The sequence below is a fragment of the Acinonyx jubatus genome, chromosome C1 (genome assembly GCF_027475565.1).
Source record: "Acinonyx jubatus isolate Ajub_Pintada_27869175 chromosome C1, VMU_Ajub_asm_v1.0, whole genome shotgun sequence".
NCBI lineage: Eukaryota > Metazoa > Chordata > Mammalia > Carnivora > Felidae > Acinonyx > Acinonyx jubatus.
The window spans coordinates 148,613,298-148,638,797 of record NC_069381.1 but is presented as its reverse complement, the minus strand read 5'-3'; the positions used below and the strand labels follow the sequence as shown (position 1 = coordinate 148,638,797).

At 36.3% G+C, this 25,500-nt stretch overlaps 1 protein-coding gene across 8 annotated transcripts in view; it reads right to left on the bottom strand.

Moving 5' to 3' along the window:
- The window catches only part of SLC4A10 (solute carrier family 4 member 10), a 305,973-nt gene that overhangs the window by 139,289 nt on the left and 141,184 nt on the right, over nucleotides 1-25,500 (bottom strand). For all 8 annotated transcript variants that reach the window (XM_053215162.1, XM_027055634.2, XM_027055639.2 and 5 more), the window contains one exon: nucleotides 16,224-16,370. Coding sequence is in view for 7 of the 8 variants with exons in the window: in XM_027055634.2 (XP_026911435.1) it covers nucleotides 16,224-16,370 (147 nt within the window). In the remaining variant the exon portion in view is untranslated. The remainder of the gene's footprint in view (nucleotides 1-16,223; nucleotides 16,371-25,500) is intronic.

Here is a 25,500-nt window from a genome sequence, read left to right as displayed (position 1 = left end):
TTGATTGTGGAAAAAAGGGCAGGGTCAGTGGTAGAGACATGGGTGGCATTCAACCAGAGAAGTCATATGATTATAATGAATGAGTACTCAAAAATGAAAGAAGAATAGGGACAGAAAGAGACTCAACATCAGGGGAGTAATCAGCTTAAAAATTTGGAAGAAGGAAAAGGAGTTAACAAAAAAAATCAGAAAAGGAATAGACAGATATGTAAAAGAATTGACACATTAAGCAAATATATTTAATGGATACCTTCCATAGGTCAGGTACTATTTAAGGAGTGAATTACACTGATATAAACAGAAAAAAAATCTCTGCCCTCATAGAGAGTAGAGCTGATGGAGAGATAATATAACATAAGCCATGTTTGAAAAGGATTTCAAAAGAATAAGAAGTCAATAATGTCAGATGCTATAGAATCAATGATGAGAACTAAGTAGCAGCTACAGGATTTGGCTAGTTGAATGTTCAATAGCACTGCAATTCCAGAGAACATATATTATCAGAAATAAACAGGTTGTTTCCATTTGGAATAGAGATTATATTTTCAACAAAGGGTTAGTTAAGGAAATCAAACTTACATAGTTACACTTCCAGAGGAAAACCACTAATAGAATAGTAATTGTAAACAAGCAAGTTCCCTAGCAAAGTTTCATCTTTTTATTATTACCTATGTTACTTATATTGTTTTAATTACTCACATATTAATACCAGGTTCTAAAGTACAGTTTTCCTAATAATGAATGAAAATATTCTCCTTTCTGTAGGCTTTGTTTCCAAGTTCACTATTTTTCAGGCACTTTCTGGAGAATAGTCAACAGATATGTCAAGAAATATACTTTTCATAACAATATAACAAGTAAAATGACAGAAGTGAATTGTAAAATTTGCATTTTACATACATGACCTTAATGTCATGAAGACTGCAAGCTTCTTGAACTATGACATTTAGCTCAAGGGAGCAGATTCACAATATGAAATGTTTACCATTATGCATTTCTGAATTACTTTATCCTTGTTTTTTCCTCTTTATCCTTGTGTACTTTAGGTAAATCAATATTCAGATAATCTATCTTATTAAATTATGAAATAATGACCACTTTGATGTTTCTGTTTCAAATTCATGTCCAGTCTCTGCAGATCAATATTTTCCTTCATTTGAACTTTAAAATTTTGCTCATGTTTTTTAATATTAATTAAAATATTAATATTAATATTAAAATATTAATGTTTTTTAATATTGTCTGATTCCTGCTCATTTAGATTCCTACATTTACTATATTTACATAATTGAAATAATGTATTTATTGCTATTAATGATAATTCGCTCATTCTGTTATAGGGTAACAGATTAATAAAATAATATTTCAGCTGAAGCACCAAGAGCCAATATGTATTTCTCTCCAAAGAGGATATAAGAATACATGCAGAATTTATAAACCATGTTCCTGAAAACCTACTTATCTAACTCCTCACCCACAGTAAGGCTACAAAAGGTCATAAGTTGAAAATAGTAGACATGTTTTGGAGAGGACTTTTTCAGAGAAAGCTGTAATGTGAGTTCCAAGTCTCCTTGCTCCCCTACAAAGGCAGGGAAGAGGGGTGTCTACCCCTTCCTCGAGCAAAGTGAGTAGACCTCCAAGGGCATCAGAAGGGCTTGATATATCCCCTGCAGTGAACTGGGGTATAATTTCTGCCTGAGAAACACAGTCTGCCTAGCTGCTGATGGCTGAGATTGCTGCTTTAGTAACATACTCTTCCAGTATTATCAAGGCAATGGGAGTATGTATATTTTCTGTGAATCATATATGGGCCACACATGAGAGAGACAGAGAGACAGAAGGAGAGAGAGAGAGAATGTGGAATGTGGACTTATCTTTGATCCTGTCCAAGAGGCTGCCATGAAGCAGAGACAAGACTTTAGCAGAGAGGATCTGTTACTATAGCTGAATGCCTAGGGGATTAGGAGGAATAAGCAATAAGGCAGAAGAGAGTGCAGGTGAGAGACCCTCCAGGGGACAATGAGTAAATTCAAATCCTTATTAAGCCTAGAGTGTGTGAAATCAGCTTGCAATAGTACGAGTTAAGTAAGAACTTTCCTGCCCAACCCCCTTAGGTTTTCTCATTTCCTATGATCCAAATCTGAAAGGATCAGAAACCAAAGTCAGGACTATGAATGAACATCTGAAAGAAGAAGTTCAAGGTAGGAGAAAAGAAAAAAGCAACTACATCCTCTTTCCTCAACTGCAGCAGGCCTGGGCAAGACAAGGGGGAAAAGCCTTAGGGTTAAAGCAAGTTCAAATTTTTCACTATTACATGAGACTAAATATTTTAATTACTGATTAGAGGACTTTGAGTTACCTAAAAGTGACTAGAAAAGCTGAGAAGTCCACCAGAGTTTTCACTGGAGAGCAGAATAACAATCAGACCCACTGAATAAATATAAAGAGATGGTGCAAGATAGAAGTACTTTATGATTAAATCTGACATGTAGTATTCATTCAATGTAACAGTTACAAAAATCATACAAATGATCATACTTCTTTCATATTCATAAATGGGTCATTAACCTTTAAACCCTATGTTTTACTGACACAGTTGACTACGTTGAGATTATAAAGAGAGAGAAAAAAAAACAGATTTTTAATTTATTAGTATCTTCTATGGGCCTGCCATTTTCATTTACTATCTCTTCTATGTCTTACAATAACCCAGTTGAAAGGGCACTGGTATTAATCTTAAAATACAGCGCAGGGGCGCCTGGGTGGCTCAGTCAGTTAAGCGTCCAACTTTGGTTCATGTCATGATCTCACAGTTCAAGTCCTGCATTGGGCTCTGTGCTGACAGCTCAAGTCTGGAGCCTGCTTTGGATTCTGTGCCTCCCTCTCTCTCTGTCCCTCCCCCACTTGCTCACATGCACATGCTCTCTCTCTCAAAAATACAATCATTAAAAAAATTTTTTAGGTGCACCTTGGTGGCTTAGAAGGTTAAGGGTCCAACTTGGGCCAGGTCATGATCTCACGGTTCATGAGTTCGAGCCCTGCATCAGGCTCTGTGCTGACAGCTCAGAACCTCAAGCCTGCTTCAGATTCTGTCTCTCTCTCTTTCTGTCTGTCTGTCTCTCTTTCTCTCCCCTCCCCCACTCACCCTCTGTCTCTTTCTCTGTCTCTCAAAAAATGAGTAAACATTAATAAAAATTTTAAAAATAATCAGTGCAAATAATGAAGGAGGTTGAAAACCAGTGCATTCACGTTCATGAATAGGATTCAATATTGTCAAGATGTCAGTTCTTCCCAACATGATCGATACATTCAAAGCAATCCCAATTGAAATCCCAGAAAGCTATTGTATGGACATCATCAAACTGATTCTAAAGTTTATATGAAGAGGCAAATGATATTAGCCAACATAACACTGAAAAATAAGAATAGTTGGAGGATTGACGCTACCTGACTTCCATGCTTACAAAGAAGCGACAGTAATCAGACAGTGTGATATTGGCAAAAGAATAGACAAATAGATCAATGGAAAAGAATAGAGAGCCCAGAGATAAACCCCCATATATATAGTCAACTAATCTTTGACAAAAAAGCAAAGGCAATATAATGGAGCAAAGATAGCCTCTTCAACAAATGGTTGCTAGCACAACTGGATATCGCATGCAAAAACATGAATCTAGACATAGACCTTATGTCCTTCATAAAAATTAACTAAAAATGGATCATATTCCTAAATGTAAAACACAAATCTGTAAAATTCCTAGAAGACAACACAGGAGAAAACCTAGATGACGTCTGGTATGATGGTGCCTTTTTAAGATACAACACCAAAGACTATCCGTGCAATAAAGAATTGATAAGCTGGAATTCATTAAAATTAAACATTTCCAGCTTTGTAGGAGAGGCTAAAGTCTGGGATTGTGATGGCTCCCGCTTTGGTTTTCTTCTTCAACATTACTTTGGCTCTTTGGGGTCTTTTATGGTTCCACACAAATTTTAGAATTGTTCGTTCTAGCTTTGAGAAGAATGCTGGTACAATATTGATTGGGATTGCACTGAATGTGTAGACTGCTCGGGTAGTGTTAACATTTTAACAATATTTATTCTTCCAATCCATGAGCATGGAATGTTTTTCCATTTCTTTATATCTTCTTCAATTTCCTTCATAAGCTTTCTATAGTTTTCAGCATACAGATCTTTTACATCTTTGGTTAGGTTTATTCCTAGGTATTTTATGGTTCTTGGTGCATTTGTAAATGGGATAAGTTTCTTTATTTCTCTTTCTGTTGCTTCATTATTGGTGTATAAAAATGCAACCGATTTCTGTACACTGATTTTGTACCCTGCGACTTTGCTGAATTCATGTATCAGTTCTAGCAGACTTTTTGTGGAGTCTGCTGGGTTTTCCATGTAGAGTATCATGCCCTCTGTGAAAAGTGAAAGTTTGACTTCACCTTTGCCAATTTTGATGCCTTTGATTTCATTTTGTTGTCTGATTCCTGATGCTAGGACTTCCAACACTGTGTTAAACAACAGCAGTGAGAGTGGACATCCCTGTCGTGTTCCTGATCTCAGAGGGAAAGCTCTCAGGTTTTCCTCATTGAAGATGATATCAGCTGTGGGCTTTTCATAAATGGTTTTTATGATATTTAAGTATGTTCCTTCTATCCCGAATTTCTTGAGGGTTGTTATTAAGAAAGGATACTGTATTTTGTCTTTTTCTGCATCGATTGACAGGATTATATGGTTCTTAAACTTTCTTTTATTAATGTGATATATAACATTGATTTGCAAATATTGAACCAGCCCTGCAGCCCAGGAATGAATCTCACTTGATCATGGTGAATAATTCAGTAAGTTTTGATGCTTAAGTCATAAGTATTCAGGAATAAAATATGCTATTTTGCCAACTTCCTTCTTCCAGAGTAGCTTACTGGGGAGACGACCATCTCTTTCCTTCATCTCTTTTTATGTGATTTAACCAGGGGATTCTTCAGTGTGTACTTGAAGAAAATGTGTATTCTATTTTTCTTGGATGGAATGTTTTATATATATCTTTTAGAACCAAGTATTCTGAAGTATGCTTCAAGTAAAAAAAAAAAAAACTGTCCTTGTTAAAAAAAAAAAGAAAAAATAATTAAATAAATAAATAAAAATTAAATTAAAAAGTTCCAAAAAAATATTTTAAAATTAAATTAAATTTAAAATTTCTGCTCTATGAAAGATAATGTCAAGAGGAAAACAAGACAAGCTGCAGATTATGAGAAAATATTTGCAAAAGACACATCTGATAAAGGGCTGTGATCCAAACTACACAAAGAACATTTAAAATTAAACAATAAAAAAATAAACAGCCCACTTTTTAAAATGGGCCAAAGACAGAAGACATGAACAGATATTTCTCCAAAGAAGACATCCAGATGGCCAACAGACACATGAAAAGATGTTCAACATCACTCATTATCAGGAAAATGCCAATTAAAACTATAATGAGATATCACTTCACACCTGTCAGAATGGCTAAAGTAAAACACACGAGAAACAACAGGTGTTGGTGAGGATGTGGTGGAAAAAAAGAACCCTCTTACACTGTTGGTGGGAATGCAAACTGGTGCAGACACTCTGCACCTTTGGAGGGTCCTCAGAGAGTTAAAAATAGAACAACCCTATGATCCAGCAATCACACTACTAGGTATTTACTCAAAACACACAAAAAACACTAATTCAAAGGGATACATGAGCCCCTATGTTCATAGCAGCATTGTTTACAATAGCCAATTTACGGGAGAAACTCAAGTATCAAACAACAGATGAATAGATAAAGACAAAGTGATATCTCTACAATGGAATATTATTCATCGATAAAAAGGAATGAAGTCTTGCCATTTGCAATGACATGGATAAAGCTTGAAAGTATAGTGTCAAGCAAATAAGTCAGAGAAAGAAAAATCCCATATGATTTCAGTCATATGTGGAATTTAAGAAACAAAACAATGGGCAAAGGCCAAAGAGAGAGAGAGAGAGACCAAGAAACAGACTCTTAACTATGGAAAACAAACTGATGTCTCCCAGAGGGGAGGCAGGTGGAGAGATGGGTGAAATAGGGGATGGGGATTAAGGAGGGTACTTGTGATGAGCACTGGGTGATGTACGGAATTGTTAAAATACTGTATCATACACTTGAAACTAATTTAACACTGTATGTTAACTTTACTGGAATTTACGTATTTTGTTTTGTTTTGTTTTTTTTAATATGAAATTTATTGTTAAATTGGATTCCATACAACACCCAGTGCTCATCCCAACAGGTGCCCTCCTCAATACCCATCACCCACCCTCACCTCCCTCCCACCCCCCATCAACCCTCAGTTTGTTCTCAGTCTTTAAGAATCTCTTATGTTTTGGCTCCCTCCCTCTCTAACCTTTTTTTTTCCTTCCCCTCCCCCATGGTCTTCTGTTAAGTTTCTTAGGATCCACATAAGAGTGAAAACATATGGTATCTGTCTTTCTCTGTATGACTTATTTCACTTAGCATAACACTCTCCAGTTCCATCCACGTTGCTACAAAAGGCCATATTTCATTCTTTCTCATTGCCATGTAATATTCCATTGTGTATATAAACCACAATTTCTTTATCCATTCATCAGTTGATGGACATTTAAGCTCTTTCCATAATTTGGCTATTGTTGAAAGTGCTGCTGTAAACATTGGGGTACAAGTGCCCCTATGCATGAAACTTAATTTAAAAAGAATATAAATGAATGAATGAATAAACAAATAAACATAGGCAAAGACCTTAACATAAGCCTCACCAAATAAGATAAACAGATAGCAAATAAGCAGATACAAAGACTCTCCACATCATATGTCATCAGGGAAATGCAAACTAAAACAAGATACCATTATGCATCTATTAAAATGGCCAAAACACTGAATGGTGCTTGGGACCAACACCAAATGTTGGCAACAATGTGAAGCAATCAGAACTCTCACACATTGCTGGTGGGAATGCAGAATGGTGCTGCCACTTAGAAGACAGTTTGGTGGTTTCCTAGAAAACGAAACATATTTTTACCATATTATCCAGCAATCACACTCCTTAGCATTCACTCAAAGGAAGTGGAAACACGTCCACACAAAAACCTGTACACAGATGTTTTTAGCAGCTTTGTTCATTAAGTGCCCAAACTTTGAAGAAACCAAGATGTTCTTCAGTAGGTGAATGGATAAATAAACTGTAGTACATCCAGACAATGAAATATGATTCAGTGCTAAAAAGAAATAATCTATCAAGATATGAAAAGACATGAAGGAAATGCAAATGTATATGATTAAATGAAAGATGCCCAGGGGTGTCTAGGTGGCTCAGCCAGCTGGGTGTCCAACTTCAGCTCAGATCATGATCTCACGGTCTGTGAGTTCAAGCCCCATATTAGGCTCTGTGCCATCAGCTCAGAGCCTGGAGCCTGCTTAGGGTTCTGTGTCTCCCTCTCTCTCTGACCCTCCCCTGCTCATGCTGTCTTTCTCTCTCAAAAATAAATAAACATTAAAAACATTTTAATAATAAAATAAATGAAAGAAGCCCATCTGAAAAGACTACATTAGTGTCTAATTCCAACTACATGACATTCTGGAAAAAGCAAAAACTATGGAGAGAATAAAATATTCAATGGTTGGCACAGGATAGGAGGGGGGGAATGAATAGGTTGAGCACAGAGGATTTTTAGGGCATTAAAAATACTCTGCATGATATTATAATGATGGATATATGTCATTATGCATTTGTCCAAACCCACAGAATTTACAACACCAAGAGTGAGCCCTAAAGTAAACTATTGGACTTAGGGCAATTATGATATGTTTATGTAGGCCCATCCTTGGTAAAAAAAAAAAATATGTATATATATATACCATTCTTGTGGGTGATGTTGTTAGTGAGGGAGGCTATACACGTGTAGGGGTAGGGGATATATGGAAAATCTCTATAACTTCCTCTCCATTTTGTTCTAAACCTAAGACTGCTCTAAAAAATAAAGTCTTAAAAACTAGGGCACCTCAGTTTTTAAATGTTATTGTTCACACCAGTCTGCAGCCTATATCTTATGCATGATTTTATGTATTCAAGAAGAAGGAGAAAAAAGAAATTACGTTTATATAGCATATTTGCTTCAGGCATTATTTCTTTTTTACAATGTTAATAATGTGAGGTTTGGTTTTGTTACCAAATATTTTAGGAAGTTTGTCAAACTAAATTTTACAGCAAAATGAACAATAATTGAGTCAATAGCCAAGTCTGGTGCTTCACTACCTCTTCAAAGGAAGATGCCAATTTCCTGGATGGAACATGAATATTTATTTTGAAATGAGACTGATGAATTCCTATAAATATCAAATGTACTTAGGAAAATCAACAGTGTAACATATACATTTCCAATCCAGTGTATCTTAAAAAAGAACCTGGTACTGCCTTTTTCTTAAAAGTGTACTATCTGGGTGATAGTTTCTAACATCTACTAAACCAAATCTTATCAATATCAAATGAAATACTTCTAATCTGCCGGTTATCTTAGTGGCTGGTTGTTTTGGACCAAAAAAAAAAAAATCAGTACTTTGAATAGCCATTAAAAAAATGCATAAATTTCAATTTTAGAGTTACACTAAGAAATCAATTAAGTCTTTCTGTTAGACCCACCCAGTGTGAGCAGAGACAGCCATTTTGTATTGCATGACACCTGTTCTAACTACTCACTCACTTGTCAGCAATCACATCCCAGAGTAGCCATGCCTCAACATTGGTACTATGTTCCTCTTGTTTTTGAATCATTTTTGTCTCATCACTGTTTTCAATGACTTTTTTCAGTTTACTCTGCATCAGTAATCTGGGGATCTATAGTATCATGCATCCAGCCCCAAAACTCAATTGTTGTGCACATGAACTGTACATCTTTCCCCTCATAAATCATCAGGATCACTCACCACACACTTTAAAACACTAGTCATAAAAAAAAACACGAGGACAGTTATGAATAAAGAAAATTTGGAAGTCTGAGGTTGGGTACCAAGTATTTAAAAGACTTCTCTAAGACACAATGGTAACAGCAATAGTATAGAAAATGATGATTTATTAAAGTAAGATCATCTACTCAAGGACAAGAAGTATTTTATTTGGGTTCAAAATAACCTATAACTTCCTGTAGCCCGTTTTTCATTCTTTAAAGTATAAGTGATTGTACAGGTATTAGGGAATTCTCACAAAAGTCTTTTCATGATTATCCTACCAACATATTTTTAACACCTTAAAGAGGGGCTCAGGTTATGTTTCAATATGGCAAACGTTCAAATGTTTTAAGGACTATTCTTTTAATGTCTATGTACCTTACAATTGCATGACATAAATCATGGAAATTACAGTACTATAAAAATCAGAAAGATGTTTCTAGGCATAAATATTTGTCCTATGTTGATAGTTATTTTATTTATTTTTAAGATGGTAACTGAGGACACAGAGCATTATGATACAAACTGTAGCCAAGAATATGGTGGATCAAAATAAGGGGCTATTTCTATAGTTACTAAAATATATAATGGATATAAATAATAGCATAGATAAAGTTGCACTAAGGAATAATGGTCTTAGTAGTGTTTCTGGAATCTGCAAGACAGATCAAAAGACACCATTAGAACAATGAAAAGGTAAGCCATAAATGTGAAAAGGTATTTGAGGTACCACAGGACTTACATTGCTAATATATAAAGAAACTCTACAAATCAATGGGAAAAAAAATCCAGTAAAAAAATTCTCAATTAAATTTAAAATTTATTAATTTAATTTTAATTAAGTTTAAAAAATTTAAAGCACTAAAGTTGGATAGGCACTTCACAGAAGAGGCTATCCAAATGCCAAAGAGCATATGCAAAGTTGTTCAATCATATCAGTATTCAAGAAATGTGAATTAAAACAACATGGTATTATACACCTTACCAGAATGGCTAATGTTAAGATAATGCCAAGTGTTGACAAGAATGGAAAATGACATAAACCCTCATACTTTTCCGGTGGAAGTATAAATATGCACCCCACTTTGGAAAATTATTTGGCATTATCTACTCAAATTGAAAATACGCATACCAGGGCACCTGGGTGGCTCAGTTGGTTAAGTGTCTGACTTCAGCTCAGGTCATGTCTAATGGTTCATGAGTTTGAGCCCTACATCGGGCTCTGTGCTGACAGCTCAGAGCCTGGAACCTTTGGATTCTGTATCTCCCTCTCTCTCTGCCCCTCCCCTGCTCACGCTCTCTCTCTCTCAAAAACAAATAAACATTAAAAAAAGTTTTAAGAAAGAAAGTATACATACCCTACAGTTCAACAATAAGTTCTAGGTATGAGAAATACATGTGTGTACCAAGAGATATATAAAAATGTTCAAAGCAACAAAAGTAGCTTCAAAATGTAAATGATCCAAATGTCAATCAGTAGAATGCACAGCATATACAAGTAAACAGATACTACACAAAAATGAAAATTAATAAACTAAAACTATGGCCAAAAACATTGGTGAATCCCACAAAAACAATATTGAGCAATAGAGAAAGACAGAAACAAATATCTCCTATATGACTTCATTTATATGAAGTTCAAAAACTGCCAAAACACCCAGTATAACAAGACAAGCTCGTGATCCTTTTGGGGAGGAGAGGTAGATAGTGACTGGAGGGATCACTAAGAGAGGTTTGCGGAATGCTAGCCAAGATGGCAGTTACAGACATGTTGATGATCATTCACTGAGTTGGACATTTATGTGTCCACACTTTAACACTCTTAAATACTTGTTATACATTATAATAAAATGATTTTTCAAATATTAATACTGTTATATAACAGCTGAGAGTTAAATAGGAACAGAAAGTCATTACCCATCACAAAATAGCTTTCTGAAGTCATGTTTTCTATATTTGCTTTCTTATTTCCTGAAGCATATGCACAATTTACTATATAAAACTAGAAAAATCCTAGGCTTAATTCCATGGTTGTGCTAATTTCTATAGTACATTTGTGTCCCTTATTTTACCCAAGCATTTTATACAGTCTATGGTTTTTAGATGTATTTCTACTGCTTATAGATTAACTAATTATAATTGATCTACCTCCTATCATCTTTCCTGTTATGTTCTTTGTTGGGAGGCTAAGAAACAAATCAACATTAAAGTGTTCTGAATTTCCCTTGTTGTCTTCATTCTTTCACTGACTTCAGGTTTATGCTTCAAATTTATCATTTTTAAACAACCCATTCATGTTCCCGGTTGAAAATATAATTTCAAGGCACCCGGGTGGTTCAGCTGGTTAAGCAGCTGATTTTGGCTCAGGTCATGATCTCACTGTTTGTGAGTTCAAGCCCAGCGTCAGGCTCTGCGCTGAGAGCCTGGAGCCTGTTTCGAATTCTGTGTCTCCCTCTCTCTCTGCTCCTCCCCAACTCACGCTCTGTCTCTGTCTCTCTCTCAAAACTAAACACTAAAAATTGAAATATATATATATATTTTCTAATATCAGTTTTCTAATATCAGAATTGATTGTAATAGGAAGGAGAATAATCATCACATTCTTACACAAACTATCATGTTTATTACGTGCAGTAACAAAAGTAGGTTGAACTTATTTGCCAGCATCAAAAGTGTTTTCTATAATCAAAGCATCACCACCACCACTACCACAAAGCTGAAAAGATGGGTCTATCTTTGGACTCACCTAGGAATCACAATTCAATCATCAGATTTGGCAGACTAGAACGAACCATTGCAGGTCTGTGATATATGCATAATCTCTTTTGGCGACAGTAAAGGCCTGTTCACTTGTATCTGGATGCAGCACTAACACAACCGGGTCCCTAACAACACTGCCTTACACAACTAGGTCATATAATAAAGTGGGATCTGGCTGATGTTTCTCGTACAGTTTGGTGACAAAAATTTCTTAAGAGTGCCAAAATTCAAACATTTACCCCAAAATCTTTTTATTAAATTGATGTTTGCTCCAGAAATATGAGATAAATTATCACATATCTCCACAGATCCATACTCCAATTTACAACCTAAACTTCCAGGTTCCTAGCAGAGGGGGACCTATGCTCCCTCGTATTCTCCTTTATCCTATATCACTTTGGAAACTGAATTCTGAAGAATTTTCAGGCACCTGTAAGAATGTCTTCAAAATATTTTCTTTGAAATCCTTTCAAGTAAAATAAATATTTTTTAATGTTTATTTTTATTTTTATTTTTGAGAGAAAGAGACAGAGATGAAGAGAGAGTGGGAGCACGGGAGGGACAGAAAGAGAGGGAGACACAGAATCCGAAGCAGGCTCCAGGCTCTGAGCTGCCATTACAGAGCCCGATGCGGGGCTTGAACTCACAGACTGAAAGATCATGACCTGAGCTGAAGTCAGATGCTTAACTGACTGAGCCACCCAGATGCCCCTAAAATAAATATTCTTAATAAATATTCTCAGAAATTTTCTATGAAGCCTTCAGCATAGTAATCTCATATATGCTCACAGATATATCAAAGCAGAATATCAAAGCCCAAATCAAGTGGGATAGTGTTTATAACATGGATATGACTGGGTACTTGATTATCAAGGCACCTGAACTGACTGTGGGTTAGGAATAAAGACAGATGATTGGTCCTGAAGAAGCTGAAAAAAAAAGTGGAATCTAGGAAGTTCTACTGCTTAGAGACCACCAGGGTGCCAAACATTTGTCCCTGATAAAACAGATCTTAGGTCTAAATGTCAACAGAGATACTCAGATGGTTGGGGGAGGAAGGAAGTAGGTGGCATCCAAAAATAGTGGCTGACACATCAGAGGGAGAATCTGGGCCACCTGACTAATTTCCAGTTTTACCAAATAAAGAGGCAGAAGCTTCTTCAGATCAATGGTTCTTGATCCTAGCTGGATATTAAATCACCTGGGATACTTTTTAAAGAATAACAGTGCCTAAGGAAATATCCAATATTAATTGAAGTCTTTGAGGGTGGGGCCCAGCATCAATATTTTTTAAAGCTCCTCAGATGATTCTACTGTATAACAGGGTTTGACAAGGAACACTCTAGAGCTTTATTTGTCAACTTGTAGTGTGTATATCAGTTATCTAAGTATATTATTAATGTACAGATTCTGATTCGAAAGGTCTGGGGTAGGGCCTGAGATTCTGCATTTCTAACAAGCTCCCATGTGATGCTAATATCACTAGTTCATGGGCCACACTTGAAATAGCAAAATTTCTAGAACAGTGGATCTGAAGCTTGGCTGCACATTAGAATTATCTGGGGGTACTTCAACCAAATACCTACATTTAGGCCCCACCCCCAGAGATCCTGATGGGTATGGGGCTTGACCATCAATATGTTCTGAAAACTCCTAAGTGTAGTCAATGTTGAGAACAACTGTTGTGAAAAACTGACATACTGCATTAAGCCCTATGAAAAAAAAATGATGTCAGAAGCAGGGGGAACAAGTTTATTTATGTTTATTTAGTAAGCATTTCTCAGGTGATGTGAATATATTGTCTCAAATACTAGAAGATGAAAGCTCGAAGTAACCATTAAAGTTCAGCCCAACATATATAATCCATTCTCAGAATCTAAGAGAGAATCTGTATATAAGCAGGTGGAGGATTGAATAAGAAAAATCTACCTAATTTTCACTTTGTTACATTCCCAGACTCCACCTCAGAAAACAAAACAAAACAAAACAAAACAAAACAAAAAAACACCTGAAAATGACGGGGACCCTTATATACCTCTGAGCCCACTGACTCAGAGATCCTTATATCATGCAGGTGAAGATTCCCAGAATACGTTCCCTTACACACTCCAGACAACAGTCATTCTAACTCTGGCAGAAGTACATGCTACTGGGGGAAGGTTAATGCTCTAACTATACACACTGATTGAAACAAGGAGCATACTGATGCCAGTGCCTCTCTAAGAAAAACAACTGGGAAACTATACAAATACTACAAATTAATATATAGTCAAAATAATCTGAATGGCCCAAAGGAAGATCATACCTCTGAAAATTATCCACTTCAGGATCAAAAGAAAATGCCCAGCAATAGCTGGGAATCATCAATAGACTATAAATTATAAACAGAGACTCTATCAAGCAGAACAACAAAAACTAGTTAGGAATGGACAAGAGGAAATGTAAAGAAAATAGTACATGATAAGAAAAAATTTTAAGAAAACTAAAAATGCAACCACAAAATAAACCAATAACAGAAATAGTAAAATGCAAAACTGATATTGCAGATAATCAAATGGATAATATGAGAGACTAACTTTAAACTTCAGAGGAAAATGACAAAGAGCAGATATAACTAATCCAACAGGCAGATAATTAATATTCACAAAGAAGATAACAAAGGAAGTGGAACAGAATCAGATAAAATAGGAAAATGTGCTCTAAGTGGAAAAATATCAGTACGTGCACATCGGAAAGGCTTTTTAATATACCCACCATTAGGCCTGTCTTAGCAAATTTCTTAATTAAAGGGACACAGAAAAATGTCTATAAGCATTCAGGGTTAAAAGATACAATGTTAAAAAATGAAAGAAAAAAAAACACCCATAGAGACCATAGACTTCTCTGCAACACTTACTGAAAACATATTGAATAAAGCAATATTTATAGAATATTAAGAACAAAATTGTTACCCCAAACGTTATATGCCACTAACTTCATATCTGAATACAAGATAATGACTAGAGTGGTATTGTGGGTTTGAGCGGGGGTCAGGGATTATCTAAAATGGGAGTCTCTCTCATGTTTAAAAGATGCTGAGCATAATCCAGTTGCAAGGAAGAGATCAACCAGATTATAAATTGTGTACATTTCCAGGTAGGAGGAAACAGGAAATATAACTGAAAAGAAAACTCCCTTGTTACATCAAAAGAAAGTTTCAGATACAGGCACATAGGAGAGAATTGGAATGAGTTGGTTCTGATGACACATTTTCCCTCCAAAGTAGAAAGCATCCACTAAGTGATAGTGAAAAAACGGATGTTGAAGAATGATGAAAAAGTTTGAAAAATAGTCAATTTGAAAATCAAAGAAATGCAATAGAACTGGGAGGCACTGTTGAAGGTTGATTGTGTCAGGAATTTAAACAGTTACAATCTGCCCTGCTGAATGATTATGGTCAGCACAGTGGGCCCATTGTGGAGTCAGGGAGAAAGCAAGAACATGGAGGGACCCCCAACATAAGTATGGTTAAGTGGGAGTAATCGTATGAATAAAATTAAAACAATAAACCTATGATATTCAGAATATTAGCAAAAGTATTAGTAAAATTATAGGCTATGAAATCATAGCCTATCAATGCAAGAGAGATGGCAGCATGGATAGAAAAAAGTAGAGTGGTCAAGGAGTTGCACAGGTAGACAAGAAGGAGAGACACATGTTCTGAAAGCATTGACGATCTCAGAGCAAAGTAATTATGGTTGAGTAGGGGAACTAGGTGCAGTGAAGGAGAGGGTCATAAGAGATGGGAAAGCCAGGTTCTTGGTTATGTCATGAACACAGGCATTCATGGCACTCAGAAATTGTTAATAGTTACCGTATCACTATAGTTTGATATTCTGTATCTACTTCGAAAGGAAGAACATTCAAAATAGTAGAATGTCCATGTCTTAAGAGGGAAATTTGGGCAGCATCAGCAATGGTGTATGTGGGAACTTAATAAAGGCATTCCCCTCTGGATTTTTAACTACTTCCAGCAATGACTATTATTTGAATGTGTGTGTGTGTGTGTGTGTGTGTGTGTGTGTGTGTGTATACAATAAAGGGTTTATACAACTAAGTTTTACTACTTATGTGTATTTCCTCAATCACAAGGCTATATATATATATATATATGTAATTATATATTATATACATTATACATTATATATATATAATATATATATACAATAAAAGGTTTACACAACTAAGTTTTACTACTTATGTGTATTTCCTCAATCACAAGGCTAAGCCAATTCTCAACTTCACAAAGCACAAGTTGTGTTCAATCAAGTTTTTTTTATCTCTCACTTCTCCCCTATCTGCCCAACCAACATCTTTTGTAAAAGTATAAACAATTTTATGAGTATGAGGCATTATTGCTAATTATGGATTTAGCAAGTATATTATTACCATCGTAAATTTAATAAAAAACAAGGAGAAAGAGTCTTACCAAAGGAAGGTGACTCCCTTCCATCCTCTAATCCCGAATCTCTCTCTCTGTCTCTCTTTCTGTGTTTATGACCACGATGTCTGTGACGTCGATGGCTTTTTCTTCCTCCCAGGGGCACATGAACTCCAATAAACAGTGTCCGATGACCTTCATCAGAAGCAAATGCACAAATTAAACTCTGAATTATTCCAGAGTACAGAGGATAATGATTTACATATTAATAGAACTCCATTCAATTCAATCCAGCAAGTCGTTTTAGAATGTTTATGATATGTACATGTTGGGGCTTAGCACTGTATTTTTGCATTTATACCTATTTGAGTATACCACAAATCTATCACAAACACTTATAATACTAATTATTTGGTTGTATATTTTATAATCACCTTTAATTTATTGTCTTAATCTCTCTGTGTCTATTCTCCATAGTTTATAATTATACTCGTCTCATTAAAAAAAATAAAAAAAGCAATTGTTCTATTTTCTCCCTACCTCCAACTAATGGTGTTATCTTGCCAGTTCCCTTCCCTTCACAGTTAAGTATGTGAAAAAATCACTATCTAATAAAATAGATTCCACCAAGGTCCCCATTAATGCCAAATCCCATGAAATTTTTTCAGGTCTGTTATTTCTATCTGTGGCACTTGATACTTGACCACTCTCTTCTCTATGACCCCTTTCTCCTGGTACTCCTCCTCCTCTTTTGTTTTGCTCCTATTAGTTTTCTTTGCTGGTTCCTCTTCTATTCACCCACTCAAGGTTGGATATCCCCAGATTCTATCTTTGACCTTATGATTTCAGCTGATACATACATATTATGGGCTTTGAGATCTAAAATTTGATGCCAGATTGCTCTCTTGAACTGTAGGCCTATGTATCTATCCACCTATCAGACATATTACTGTGATATCCTTTTCACAGGCACATCAGACTCAACATGCCCGTGGAATTAGTCCTTTTCTTTGTCTCCCAAGAATCTACTATCATCTATCTTAGTAAGTGCACCATCTATCCAGTCATCTCAAAACCCATCTAAGTTATCATCAGGTCCTCCTTTACATCTCTTAAATCCATTCCTTCTTCAGTATCCCTAGTGCTATTCTCTTAGTTGGACTCTGATCCTGTCTTACCATGACTCTTAGAACATTCTCCTTACTGCTTTTTTTTTTTCTTTCCTAGCTGCATTCTTGTCCCACCTCTTATCAATCTTGAATGCTGATGGCTTTTTTTTTCTTTCAAAAAAGCAAATCTGACTAATTATTCCCCTGCTTTAAACTCACTGATTATTCGCTGTTGCCTGTAAGATAAAGCTTTTAGTACTCTATAAGACCAAACAGTATCTTGCCTCTGCCTATTTCTCCGGCCAGGCTTCTAAACACACTCTGCTTCACAAACTATGAGCCAGTATGAGCCCCTTCATCCCTTGATAGCCAGATGTTCTCAAGTCTCTGTTTTTATTTAATATTGTTCTTATTCTTCCAACTGTAGGAAATGTCTTTACCTTGTCTCTCCTGACTATCTGATAAATACCTACTCATCTTTCAAGTCTAGTGTAAGGATTATGCCACCTATAAAATTTTCTATACCCTCTCACTCTAAATACAGTTGACTACTCTCTCCCTTAAGGACCCTCTAGTGCTTAATCAATAACTCTTAATTGTAATTATTTACCTATAAGTAGTTTTCTTCCTAGGGAAGGCCAATATGTTAGTCAATTTGTATCGTTAGCACCTGACACAGTGCCTGGCATACAGCAGATGCCTAACAAATGTTTGCTGAGATAACAAATATTTTATTGAGTGGTATTGTGCTAGGTATCAAGAATACAAATATAAACAAGATATTATTTTATTCTTATAAGTCAGCAGTTTCAGCCCTTCCCAACTTGTATAAAAAGTGGAACTCACAAGTGTGATATATTGCCCTGGGTATCCCTGCCTTGAACAAATATATCAAAATCAATGAAGAGATATGAACCCCAAAACAGACATACATTAACCTGTGCATTCAATACAATCACAAATTTCTTCCTTTTATTTTAGTTAACATACAGTACAATATTGGTTTCAGTAATAGAAATTAGCGATTCATAACTTACATATGACACCAAGTGCTCATCACAAGTGCCCTCCTTAATACCCATCAATACCCGTCACCTGACATTATTTCAATGTTAACTAGAACAAATAATCTAAAATGTATAGGGAAAAACTGAAAGAAAAATAATCAACAACATTTTGATGAAGCTTAGGGAGGGAGAATTTACCTTATCAAATATCAAAATATACCACAAAGTTGTATACTTAAAATAATTCCCAAATGTTGGCACCTTAAGTGTTAGTAATTTCAAATTACTTGGACCATTGCTACATTCTTATCCTCTAATATGTTGAAGATTATTAATCAGGGAGAATGTGCAAAACAAGAAAGAATTCAGATGGAGTCTTGTATAAAACTAGCATTTAAGAATCAGAAAAAAGAGGGCGTCTGGGTGGCTCAGTCCGTTAAGCGTCCAGAGCCTGGTGTTGTCTCAAAGTCATGATCTCACAGTTTGAGTTCGAGCCCCACGTCTGGCCCTGTGCTGACAGCATGGAGCCTGTTTGCAATTCTCTCTCTGCTCTTCTCCCACTCATTCTCTCTCTCAAAATAAAGAGATAAGCTTTTTAAAAAAGAATCAGAAAAAGAGAAAACAAAGTTTAAAATTTAAAAACATGAAGTCACAGGCTTTCAATTCAATATGGGAGATTAGGGGCACCTGGGTGGCTCAGTTGGTTAAGTGTCTGACTTCAGCTCAGGTCATGTCTAATGGTTCATGAGTTTGAGCCTCACACTGGGCTTGCTGCAATCAGCACAGTGCCCACTTTGGATCCTCTGTCCTACTCTCTATCTCTCTGCCCCTCTCCCCCTCTCATAAATAAAGGAGATTAGATACCTGCTTTTTATCTCTATTTTCTCTGTTAACTATCTTCTTAATGCCAAGTTAGGAAACAGTTTCCTTTTTCTCGTTTTAAAGTTTATGAATTTATTTTGGAAGGGCAGGGTGGGGTAGAAACAGGGAGAGAGGGAGAATCCCAAGAAGACTCCACACTGTCAGTGCAGAGCCTGACAGAGGACTCAAACCCACAAACAATGAGATCATGACCTCAGCCAATCAAGAGTCAGAGGCTCAACCCACAGAGTCACCCTGGTGCCTCTAGGAAACAATTTCTTAAAGAGAGCCATAAAAAAATTATTAATAAGTTCTATTACATTTAAATCAGGAACTTGTCTTCATTACAAGAGTTGGGGAGGGGGGCAAAAACATAAAAATATATTTCTAACACATATAACTGATAAAGGACTAATAAACCAGATATAAAAAGAAATCCTACAAATCCTAAGAAAAAGATAAAAAATGAATAGGAGCACAGGCAAAAATTTTAAATAGACACTTAAGAGACAAGAAAATACAAATTGCTAATATGGGTAGGAAAAGGTGCTCTACTCCACTAGCTCTCAGGGAAATGGAAATTGAAACCATAATTAGATACCTCTATACTCCCACCATCTTGGCAAAAATTGAAATGGTTGACAATTCTATGTTTTGTTGTGGTACAGACCAGTTTCTCATCTAGTACCAGTAGTATTATACAGAACTACTTTGAAAGAATATAGCATTTTTATTGAAAATGACAATATGCATTCTTTATAATCCAACAATTTCCCTAGACCCTAGAGAATTGCATGAAGATGTAAAAATGTATAAGAAACATGTATAAGAATCTCTATAGCTGCACTGGTTATAAAGACAAAGTGCTGGAAACAACCCCAAAATACATTAACTGAATGCATAATAAAGTAGGGAGGTATCCACACCATGGGATATATACAATAATAGTGAACAAACCACAGATATGCACAACGTAGAGGAATCTCACAAACAGTACTGTGCAAAAAATGTATATATAATTTGCTTTATAAAGCTTTAAAAATGGAAAAACTAAAATATTTTGTTCAGAGATGCATATATAAGAAAAGATTAATACAAAAATCAGAATAGTTGTTTACGTCTACAATAAAAGTGAATAGAAGCTGTGACTAGGGACAGGCACATGAGGAGCTTCTGGGGCATTAGAAATGTTCTGTTTCTTGATACAAGTTTTTGCTTCAATAATGTTATGAAAATTTATGCATAAGCTTTCTGCTCTTTTCTGTATATATGTTTCATTTCAAAATTTAAAAAATCAGGGGTGCCTGGGTAGCTCCGTAGGTTAAGTGTCTGACTTCAGTTCAGGTCATGATCTCATGGTTTGTGGGTTCAGGCCCCACGTTGAGCTCTGTGCTGACAGTTCAGAGCCTGGAGCCTGCTTCAGATTCTGTGTCTCCTTCTCTCTCTCTGCCCCTCCTCTGCTCATGGTCTCTCTCTCTCTCTCTCTCTCTCTCTCTCTCTCTCTCTCTCAAAAATAAACACACATTAAAATTTTTTTAATTTTTTTTTAAATTTTTAAAATTAAAGAAACCAATAGGGGAGAGTTGCAAGAAGGGGACAGTTAACCAGTTTACATGCTATAAAGAAGTCATATAAGATTAAGACTAAAAATTAGTCGTTAGGTTGGAAATTAATGTTTACTGTTACCTTCTTAAGAGCAATTTCAGTGAATGAGGAAATGAGTAAACTTGAGGAAGTTTAGGGCTTTACAGACAGTGGTAGTTGAAGTAAACCTTAAGATCACAAAGGTTTCTAATAATTACTGGTTAAGATAACCATTCCCTGATGGATAAAGATAAAGGATAACATGGACCCAAGGGGCAAGTCTAGAGGCCTGGCTGGGTCTAGTGAATATTGTCTTTGTCTGTGAAATGTAGATTTGATGGGTATTTGCCCAAAGTAACATCCTAAAAAGTTGCCAAGCCAAGACTTAAAAAAACATCTGAAACCATATCCAAGCATAATCAGATAAGAGGATGCCAAGACACACAGCTGAACTGATGTCTTCAGAACATTAAATGCAAGGAAGACCAAGCTGAAGGAGTTTCCTGAGACACAATCTTGCAAGGCTGGTGAAAATATCAAAACTCACTTGGGTAAACAACTATGATTGACTTGCTGGATCACATGGTAAGCTTATGCTTACCTATATAAGAAAGTGCCAGACTGTCTTCCAAAATGGCTGCATCATTTATATTCCAACCAGCAATGAATGAAAGTTCCTGTTGCTCCACATTCTTGCCGACATTTGATATTGTCAGTATTTTGGATTTTAGCTATTCTAATGGGTGTGTAGCGATATCTCATTATTTTAATTTCCAATTCCCTAATGACAAATGATATTGAGCATATTTTCATATGGTTATTTACTGTCTGTATTTCTTCTTTGGTGAGGTGTCTGCTCAGATCTTTTCTTATTTTATACTTGGATTTTTGTTTTCTTATTGTTGGGTTTTAAGAGTTATTTATATATTTTGGATATAAGTCCTTTTCAAAACAAGTTTATGTATTTATTTTGAGAGAAACAGAGACAGTGCAAGCAGGGGGTAGGCAGAGAGAGTGGGGGGGGTGGGGAGAGAGAATCCCAAGCAGACGCCACACTGACAGTGCAGAGCCCAATGCGGTGCTCAAACTCATGAAAGTATGAGATCAGGACCTGAGCTGAAACAAAGAGTTGGATACTTAACCAGCTGAGCCCCCCAGGTGCCCCTTGATATAAGTCCTTTATCAGATATGCATTTTGCAAGAATTTTCTCTTTAGCTTGTCTTTTCATTCTTCTAAGTGTCTTTCATAGAGCATATGTTTTAATTTTAAAGAAGTCCAGTTTATCAATTTTTCCATAATAGATTGTGTTTTGGTGTTGTATCTAAAAAGTCATCACCAGGGGCACCTGGGGGCTCAGTTGGTTGGGCGTCTGACTTTGGCTCAGGTCATGACCTCACAGTCTGTGAGTTCAAGCCCCACATCAGGCTTGCTATTGTCAGCCTGTCAGTGCAGAGCCCGCTTCATAGCCTCTGTCCCCCTCACTCTCTGCCCTTCCCTCCATCTCTCTCTCAAAAAATAAATAAGAAACATTTTTAAAAATTAAATATTAAAATAAAAAGTCATCACCAGGCTCAAGGTCACCTAGATTTTCTCCTATGTTATCTTCTGCACTCTGCACAAGTTCCTGTTTTACTTTTAGGTCTATGATCCACTTTGAGCTATTTTTTGTGAATAGGTGTAAGGTCTAGACTCTAATCTAAATACTGAATTCACTCATTAGGTATTTGCTCCAATGAGTTGAAAGCTAAAACATAAAAACATGCACACAAATGTTTATAGCAGCTTTGTTCATAATTGTCAAAAAAAAACAGGAAACTAAGATGTCCTTTAAATGAATAAACAGTGGTACAGACATTAAATGGAGTATTATTAAACAATCAAAAGAAATGAACTATCAACCATGAAAATATAGCTTTTTCTTTAAGGTGTCTCGAATGAAGAAACCCTAAATTCATATTGCTAAGTGAGGAAGTCAGTGGAAAAGCTATGTACTGTAGGATTCCAACTATATGAAATTCTGGAAAGAGTGAAACTATAGAGACAGTAAAACTATCAAAGATTTTCAGGGGTTCAGGGAGAGGCGGTAAGAGTGTTTAAGTAAAGCACAGGGCATTTTTAGAGAAGTGATATTGTCCTGTATGATACTGTAATAGTGGATATGTAATCTTATAGATTTGTCAAAACTCATTGAAATGTAAAAAACAAAGAGTGAACCCTAATATACACTATGTAATTCAGTTACATTCCACTAATGTAAAATATTAGTAATAAGAGGAAATTGTGTGCAGGGAGGAGAGGGGCATCTGTACTTCCTGTGCAATCTCTACAGACCTAAAACTGCTCTAAAAAATAAAGTCTTTTAATTAAAAAAAAAAGTCAAAACTCATAGCTCATGGTAGATTACATGTAAGGGTGGAGAGGACTAATACTGTGTTCTCATGGTCACATATTTTATGAACATTTATTAGTGTAAGATTCCTTCATGATGGAATCTGGAATCTTGAGTGTCTGAAAATTTTGAGAAACTAAGAGGAAATAGAAGTGGGGTGGGTTAAATGGGTGGTGGGCATTAAGGAGGGCACTTGCTGGGATGAGCATTGGGTGTCATATGTAAGAGATGAATCACTGGGTTCTACTCCTGAAGCCAAGACTATGCTGTATGTTAACTTGAGAATAAAAAATACATAAATATAAATACATACAAACATAGGAAATAGAGGTGGAGATATACTTGGGTTGGCTTTAATGGAACATATTTATGTGATTTGCCATCACGTCCATATATGAATAAGTCATTGCTAGGTATCCTGGAGTTGGAATAGCTTCCAGGAATACTCCTCATACCCACTGTGCCAAACTCATCTGAAGTTGTGACACAAAGGTTCAGGGCTGCAGTAGTATCATAATGTGCAGGGACATCACAATGTGCCTTGCATTGGGAGCATGTGGGTAGCGGAGACGAAGCAAAGTATAGAGCCAGAGTTAGTCTCTGGAAAACTCCTCTAAATCTTACAGGTTATATATGCAAGAAGCTTGATAAGTTTTCGTAAATTTTAAGACAACCCTGAAAATTTTTATGAAATTATAAATAAGTTGTAAAGATGAAAGAAACTTTTCTAGACTACTATAAATGTTAATTAATAATAAAGAGTGAGTTAATTTTCCATATCCTCAACAGAAAATGATACTTAAAAATCCTTGACACTAGAGACCAAAAATTGGTGGGAAAAAGTATTACAGAGGTATGTCAGTTCCTTTTAAAAAGTATCCTATTTCTCCAAATGTTACAATTTTGTGCTATTATTCAGTTTCCCAATAAGTATTTGTTGAGATTTTTTCATTCTAAATAGATATCCACCTCTGATTTATATTCAAATTTTGATTTTTTTTCCCTAGAGAACCTTCAAAAATGCATGTTTCAGGCCCCACAAAACCTAGATCTGCCCACCTGTATGTGGGTAGCCCCCAATTCTGTGTCTCCATCTCAAACCTCTCTCAATCCCAGATGACAGTCTCACCTGACACCTCCACTACATGTCTAAAGTACTTCTTAAAATCAAGATGTACAGGACTAAACTCCAAGTCTTCTCCATCCCAACTCCCTCCTAAAAAAACGCTCCTCCACAATCCTGTCCATCTCAGTCGATGACAAAACAATTTTCTGGCTGCTCAGAACAAATACCTTGCAGTCACTGTAGACTCCTCTCTTTCTCTTAAGCGCACAACCAATCGAAGAAGAAACGTGTTGGAACACCTGGCAAAACATATCCAGAATCTGCCCACTTATTATTTCACTTCACTACTCTAGTCAGGGCAACATCATACCCAACCTGGATGACTGCAACAGTCTCCCAGCCGGCCTTTGTAGGTCCACCTTTAGCCCCACTGTCTATGCCAAACACAGTAGCAAGTGTAGTCCTCTTAAAATGCAAGTTAGATCCCATCATTCTTCATTTTATCCTTCCAGTGTTACCCTATTTTACTCAGAGAAGAGGCCACGATTATTCTAGGGCTTTCCAAGGCTCTTTGTGATCTGCACACCCTATTCCTTTTAGCTCTCTGATCCTCTCTGCTGCTGACCTCCTCCTCACTTACTCCTCACTCACTGATCTCCACTTCGCTTAAGCCACACTGGCCTCCTTGCTGTTCTCACTGCCACCCGGGGGGCTTGCCTCTGTCTTTTTTTACCTCCTGAAATATTCTGGCTACTTGGAAAATTCCTCACCTCTTTCAAGTCTTTGCTCATATTTCACCTTCTCAGCAAAGCCTGCACTAACCATCTACTTAATATTACACTCTACTCTTTCTGACCCTTTATGCTCCTCATTCTCCTCTATTTTTATTTTTTCTATAGCACTTACATACCATGTCATTAATTTATTATGTTTAGTGCTTCCTTTCTAGTTTCCCTCAAAAGTTTTTGAACTTAAGAAGCGCAGGGATTTTTTCTTTGTTCGCTGATGTGTCCCAAGTATCTGCAGCAGTACTTGATACTTCTTGGTGCTCAATACATTTTTATTGAGTATATAAATCTTTTGTATAAATTGAGATGATGGGGCGCCTTGGTGGCTCAGTTGGTTGGGCGGCCGACTACAGCTCAGATCATGATCTCACGGTCTGTGAGTTCGAGCCCCGCATCGGGCTCTGTTCTGACAGCTCAGAGCCTGAAGCCTGCTTTGGATTCTGTGTCTCCCTCTCTCTCTGCCCCTTCCCTGCTTGCGCTCTGTCTCTATCTCAAAAATAATAAACATTAAAAAAAATTT